The sequence below is a fragment of the Chrysemys picta genome, chromosome 4 (genome assembly GCF_011386835.1).
Source record: "Chrysemys picta bellii isolate R12L10 chromosome 4, ASM1138683v2, whole genome shotgun sequence".
Taxonomy (NCBI): Eukaryota; Metazoa; Chordata; order Testudines; family Emydidae; genus Chrysemys; species Chrysemys picta.
In genome coordinates, this window is record NC_088794.1 from 70,715,738 (window position 1) to 70,722,221 (window position 6,484).

A 6,484-nucleotide genomic window follows, 5' to 3' on the forward strand; every position below is an offset into this window, starting at 1 on the left:
TACAGCATTTTGCAAGGAATGTGTATCGGCTTGAGAGCAACAGGAAAAAAATGAGGACCTAGATTCTGAGTGTCATAAATAAACATGTTTTCATCCAGTGAGAAGATACCAAATTCAGTACAATCATTGATTTCTCATATTTACAGGAAGCTACAATATGTGCGGAAAATGTGATATTTTTAAAAGGGGGGGGTGCGGAATAAAACCCATCTTAAATTTTATATACACTTATTTCTGCCAAAGAATCACTTACTGAACTCTGATATATAAAGGATTTACAGTGAAAGTCCTATACATTTCCTTTTATAAACTTAGTAAAGGATTTTCTCTGTAAAACCTCTTGTATATCGGAGTTCAGTAAGTCATTCTTTGGCAGAAATATGTGAATGATCCACTTCTCACAAACTGAAGGATTTTTAGTCTATCTGGTATTTTAAACAATTACAGGCGTGTCCACTATATTTTACCATATGACAGTGGTAAGAGTTGCTTGATTACCGCAACTTTTTTTTTTTTAAGAAAAACAAACACTCTAATTGTCTGTAAGAGTTTGTTGGACTCAACAGAAAAGACTATTTAAATCTAATTACATGTTTTCAAGTCAAATTGCGTTTTCTATAATAAAACGGGTTAAGCAACACAATTGCACACTGCTTTTTCATCACATTTATTTTATTTGTATTTTACTTTGCTGAACATTATTCAAACTTTTTAAAAATTACTATTTCTCAGGTAGTGAAGTGGGATTTAAAATAAATGCGCAGTTCAACCTAAAATATTATTGAGGGTTGATTTTGATTCAGATTTTGCAGAGATTTCCTCTTATTTCATACTTACTTTGGGTTCTCCTATTTTACCTTCGCTTTCCAAAGCCAAGTATTTGGATTAGAACCGCTTCTATGCGATTGAATTTAAATTCACACATTTATTTTAAATTTATACTTTGGCTGGAATGTTCTTAGTCAAGTGAAATCCGGTGCTCAAATTTTATCAATGTGTTTGTTCATTTTCTCTCTCTCTCTCTGGCCAGTATTAAGTAGGAAAGCGTCTCCTTTTAAAAAAGCTAAGAACATGCTATTTTCTAAGGACCATTGATGTCAATGTGAATTTTAGCTTTTAAAAAACGATGGCTTGGTCTAGCCCTAAATCTTTGATTGACACAGGATATTCGTTGCTATGTTTTGAAGAGCAGGTGTCGGGGGAGGTCTTTTCCCAGGCACTTTCCTCTCGCCCCACTCCCCTTCCCCTTCCCCGCCCCGACAAGTTATTTGCTGGCTCAGTATCGCTTGAAGAGCAGCAGGGTGTATAAAGACAGGAAAAGCCATACCTCCCCCATTCTTAAAGGCCAGGTACGGGAACCTCCAGACATTGCCCAGCCCCACTGCATAACCCACCATGGAGAGGATGAAGTCCATCTTGCTAGACCAGTTCCCTCGGGCTTTATTTTCATCCCCTTTATCGTCATCCTGAAGGGTGGAGGGGAAAAACACATTGTCAACGTGACTGTTTTCAGATCAAACAAAAATCTCAGTTCTGCAATTACCTGGCCCAGCAAGAAGACATTATTACAGACCAGCTGCTGCGGGGAGAGGAGAGAGAGAAAATATCCAATACAACGAGATATTACTATATATAACAAGCAGACTCCTCGTCTTCACCCTCCCACCTCCCCATGCAATCTACACCAATAATTCTGGGCGCTCTCGGTTCCATTGGATACAATCACCTCGCTCTGGATCTGGCTCCTGTTGAGAATTTTTGTCATTGACTTCAGTGGAAGCAACAGAGGACCTCAATTTGGGCATTGTTTCAAACTGGGGAGGGGTTAGTGACAGCGAGAACTATTCGGCCCAGTGCTTCTTACTCCTTCCATGTGAGTTCCATGAACAGCCGTGAATTTTCTCCTGGTGTATCTGATACTTAAATTCTAGGACCCTGAATTTTTATTCCAGCTCCTGACCGATGGGCAGAGAACTGATTTCTGTTGCGATTCTTTCTGGAAAAAAATCTAACCCAGGTTACCTATATTTGGCGTGTACCTGAGCTGCTTTGCCCTTCTGCGGGTCGTGCAGCTCTGAGGAGAACGGTCCCCCAGTGAGCCAGAACTGATTGGTCCTCACGAGTCAGATCCTGCGCACCAGTAGAGTCAGTAGAACTCCACCACAGTTTGGCAGCATGGAAACATCTGGTATAAAGCTAGGCCGGCTCGCTTTTTCCCGCTCCACCCCACCCCAGCAAAGATCTTTGTTGAATGATCCCGGGTCGCCTCTTTCCCTTAAATACGAATGTCCCCAGTCCATGTGGAAGAGAAAGCGCAGCGCCGTTCCCATCGCATTGGTAATACTAAAGAGCTCTGAACCCCGGAGTAAGGCTGTCTCCCGGATTATATTCCACTGGGAGAAGCCCCTGCTAGGGGAGAGTGTGAGGTGTGCGTTAGCTTCATTTTCACATCGTTCAGCAATGCCCAGGAGCCGCTCACTGACCCTAAATAACGATTGAGCTGTCTGAGAGGGAGTGATTGATCACCAATCCCAGCCCGGTGGCTGGTCAGGGACAGGGTTTGGTAGGGTTTGCGGAATGGCTGGCTGATTTTGTTCTTGTTTTTAGTTACAGCCTCCAATGCGTTACAGGTAATAACATCCGCAGAGGTATTAGCGCAATGCAAAGCTTTTATAAACGGGGCCAGTGAACGGCAGGGCAATCTCTTGGTATTTGATCCCAGAAAGGGAGAGTTGACCTGAAAAAAACTAGGTAAACAAACTTTTCTTCCTAGCGTGAAGAAGACCATGTGCAACTGAATTCAACCACAAGTATTCTGAGCTTCGTTATTTCGTTCCGGGCAAATTCGGATCGTTTTCGTCGCCCATTTTAAGAGAACCACCCCATTGCAGATGAGCTTTAGGGGCAGGCACCGCTCAATACGCGCCTTTGAACTATTAATCATCCATTTTCCTATTGCTAACAAATTATTATTAATCAGCAGCAAAGAAACTCCCGTTGCATACTTTCAGTCACACCGTTTTCTTTCTATAAGGGGGTCCTTTTGAGAGGGAGAGATTATCAGTAATTACCCCCTTGGACTGTGCCCAAATCACCTTTTTTGTGTTAGGCATTTAGAACCTAGAATCCAAATACATATGTACTTTAACGAGCTTTGCTCAATGGTGTCAAAACACGTGTGATCCACCCGGTTCACTTAGAGGAGGGGAAAGCGACAGAGAAATAACTTACCCCGTTAACACTGCCAGGCAGAACAGAAGTGTTCCCATCTGTGCCCAAAACCACGGTGCTCTGGCTCATGGTCACCCAACCGCTGTTGGCATTGTTTTGCTCCAGTGTGCTCTTACCAAGACTTTGATTAGCTTCACCGTCTGTGCTTTGCAAAGGGGGGATTTTGCAGTGAAGAAGATTGGCTTGCCCTTGGTTTCCTGCACTGGGGATGTTTTTTAGCGGAAAGGTTTCTACAGAATCCTTTCGGGTGGTGGAGTTGGCTTGGACTAGGGTGCTGCTGAGTTTGCAGATCCCAATTTTGGTCCTCTCAAAATCGTTCGGTTTGGCTTCTTCAGATAGAGACATTTTGTTGTCGCTGGAGAGAGATCTGGAGACCTTGGCCAACTGGGACGGAGCTTTTGAAGGTAGGTTCTGCTGTTCATTTTCAGGGCTGGTTCGTATAACTCCCGCACCTTCAATTTGTCCAAGGGCAACTGTTTCGGGGCTGTTGACAACCTGCTTGTTCATATCCTTTTGACTGGTGTAATCCTAAAATGACAACATAACATACTTTACACCAAAAAAAGAAAAGCGTTAAGATTTTGTTTTTTTGATATTTCACAAATAAGCACTGTGCATAAAACTGCGATGCAATTTTGCTGCTAACCGTGGTTAGGGAGGTTTTGCAGTAATTTCAGTCTACACGGATCTCTTCGGTAGCCTTATCACATTAAACGCTAATATTCTGAGAAGATAACTGGGAGACAAAAATAATAGAGACTGCAAACCTATAATTCTATACAATGTTTCTACAGCTCTGCGACTCCAAACCTTGTTGGATTTCACATCACGACTGTAGAATGCTCCCTTCCCCTATCACCGTTGCAGAAAGCTTCTTTAATTTTACGCCCCATTTCCTTTCTGTCATTCAACAATGCACACTGGCTTTTTTTATAGGCAATAAACAAGCTGCCCTGTAGGCAGCTAGAGATGCTGGAACCAAACGGAATAGTTGGTATAATATTGGTTAGCATTCCCGATATTCCCAATGAAGATACTAGATTCATTCTAAATATTGAAAAAAGACAACACGATGAAGGGATATTCTATACCATAACAAATGCTGGATTATTATTTTAAAATAAGCTTTCGAAATCATGCTCGTCTTAAAGATCTAAAATTTTCGAAAATAGCAGATAGCCTGATTGGTTAAATATTGCTAGTTACAAACAAAGAAGCTGCTAAATCTCACCATTTAACAATTTCATGTTAAAAATGTGTGCCCCTCTTTGTTTTACACTGTCACATTTCAAAAAAGAAAATTGCCCGATACAGTTTTCTTTGCATATATGCTTCTTATCTTTAACAATCTCCAAACCCACACAGTGTCAGCAGAGACACTGCATAGAACTCGATAGCGATTTTACTGAGGTCTAAAGTACATACGTTTCTGAATACGTTCTCTTTCTTCTCGTATGTTGGCTATATTACAGGTTGAGAAAGGTTTTTTCCATAGTGGAAAGTAGCCTTTCAGCACCCTGGACAGTTCCCATTTGAAACCAGCCCCTTCACCCACAACCTAGAATACGTCTGTTAGTCTATAAGGTGCCACAGGACTCTTTTGTCACTTCGTACAGATCCAGACTAACACGGCTCCCCCTCTGATACTTTTGCATGACGGTTACTCTCTGCATGAAGTAATACGTGAAATTAACAAATAGAAACTACATAGAGTATAGCCAAAGTAAATTCTAAAGAAAAACTCTCCCCTCAACTTAACCACATCTCAAAGACGGAAAAACAAGCACTTACCATGTCTTAAATAGTAACAGATTGAACGGGTGGAGGTAAAAACAGCAGTACAGGCGATTGATAGACTGAATTTTGCTCAGCCAAGAGCAAAGCTTTCTATAGCTCCTTGGGAAAGATTGGGTTTGCGTCAGTGCAGAGCAAGGTGCCCTTCGTTTGACATTTTCTTGATAATAAGAGTTTGATAAATCATTACCCTTGGATTCAGATTTTAAAGGGACAAGAAGAAGCCAGAGCGCCGGCTAGCTGTCACTCAGATAGGAGTGGGATTGCGTGTTCAGTGTGATTCATATGGGACTGACTACTAAACCAAACCCAGCAAGAGCACTGGCAAGAGCAGAACTTTCTTGCTGGTAATTAGGAGGAACATGTGAGAAACACGTCGTATTGCACCCATAGCAGAAGAGTCAACAGGAGAAGCCTTTCATTTCTCTCTCTCTCTCTCTCTCGTTATTGTTTTTGATTCAACATTCGATATTCCTTGTCCCTGGATCTCTGCATCTGACAATGATTCCAACGATAAAACCTTGTTCATCATATAATTCCTCCACCTAACTTTACACCATTAGACAATAACATTTTAACGCGTTTATTACTCCTGCAGCTCCCGGGGGGAAAGCCCTACCTAAACAAATCGAAGCGGAATCACCCCACAAAGTTAATCATCTCAGTAAAGAAATATTTCTTTCCATCAATACCCCCTTCACTGCAGTTGGGCGGGGGAGGGAATGCAACGTTCAGTGCAGTTTTAGATGTTGTCCTTTACAAGCAAGACGAAAACTCTTTAGAAATCAAGATATTAAGTTGGCGATAGAATTGATTTTCCAGTGAAGGAATCCATCGATGCATTTAATAATCACTTGTAAGTCGGTGCTATGGGAGGCTGCTTACTGCATTTGAGCACAACGTGTCATTGCTTTGAAAGTAAGTAATCATAACATCTACTTTTGACAAATCTCGATGTGCCTTATACAACACTCTCTCTGTCTTTCCATTTAAAAGTATATGCCCTCTGTTTCTTCCCAACCCCTCCACACATTATGTTATATCCAAGTGTAGTCAATCCGTAGTGTATGCCTGTTATTAATCGGGAACAAATATAACATTAAATTAAAATAATTTTAAAAAAATCTACTGCTACATCCCTTCTCTTATAGAAGACTAGCCCGGATTTCAATAGAAAAACTAATCCTTAACACACATTATTTCCAAACTACCTACTGCCTTGTGCCATAATTAGTCGTAGGTCCTAGTCAGGTGATTTAAGAGCTCTGCTCCCCTGCAGCCAGCTCTGCCCAGGAGACTCAGGCAGCAGCCCAGCACTATACATGTAGCTGCAAGGACTGCCCATCACAATCATAACTCAACACGGGTCTTTGAATTACACCTTCTCACTGCAGCCATAGGCAGAAATTCATCTGCAGGACTAATATATAAAAAGCACCACAAGGTGAGGGAGGTTGGG

General features: G+C 41.7%; 1 protein-coding gene across 1 annotated transcript in view; it reads right to left on the reverse strand.

The window, feature by feature from the left end:
* SLC6A5 (solute carrier family 6 member 5) overlaps positions 1 to 3,754 on the reverse strand; it is a 54,337-nt gene extending 50,583 nt beyond the window's left edge. Inside the window, exons 1-2 of the mRNA XM_024109135.3 lie at positions 3,232 to 3,754; positions 1,328 to 1,466 (exon numbers count right to left, since the gene is read on the reverse strand). Coding sequence (XP_023964903.2) covers positions 1,328 to 1,466; positions 3,232 to 3,738 — 646 coding nt within the window. The 5' untranslated portion in view covers positions 3,739 to 3,754. The remainder of the gene's footprint in view (positions 1 to 1,327; positions 1,467 to 3,231) is intronic.
* Between the last annotated feature and the right edge of the window lie 2,730 nt (positions 3,755 to 6,484).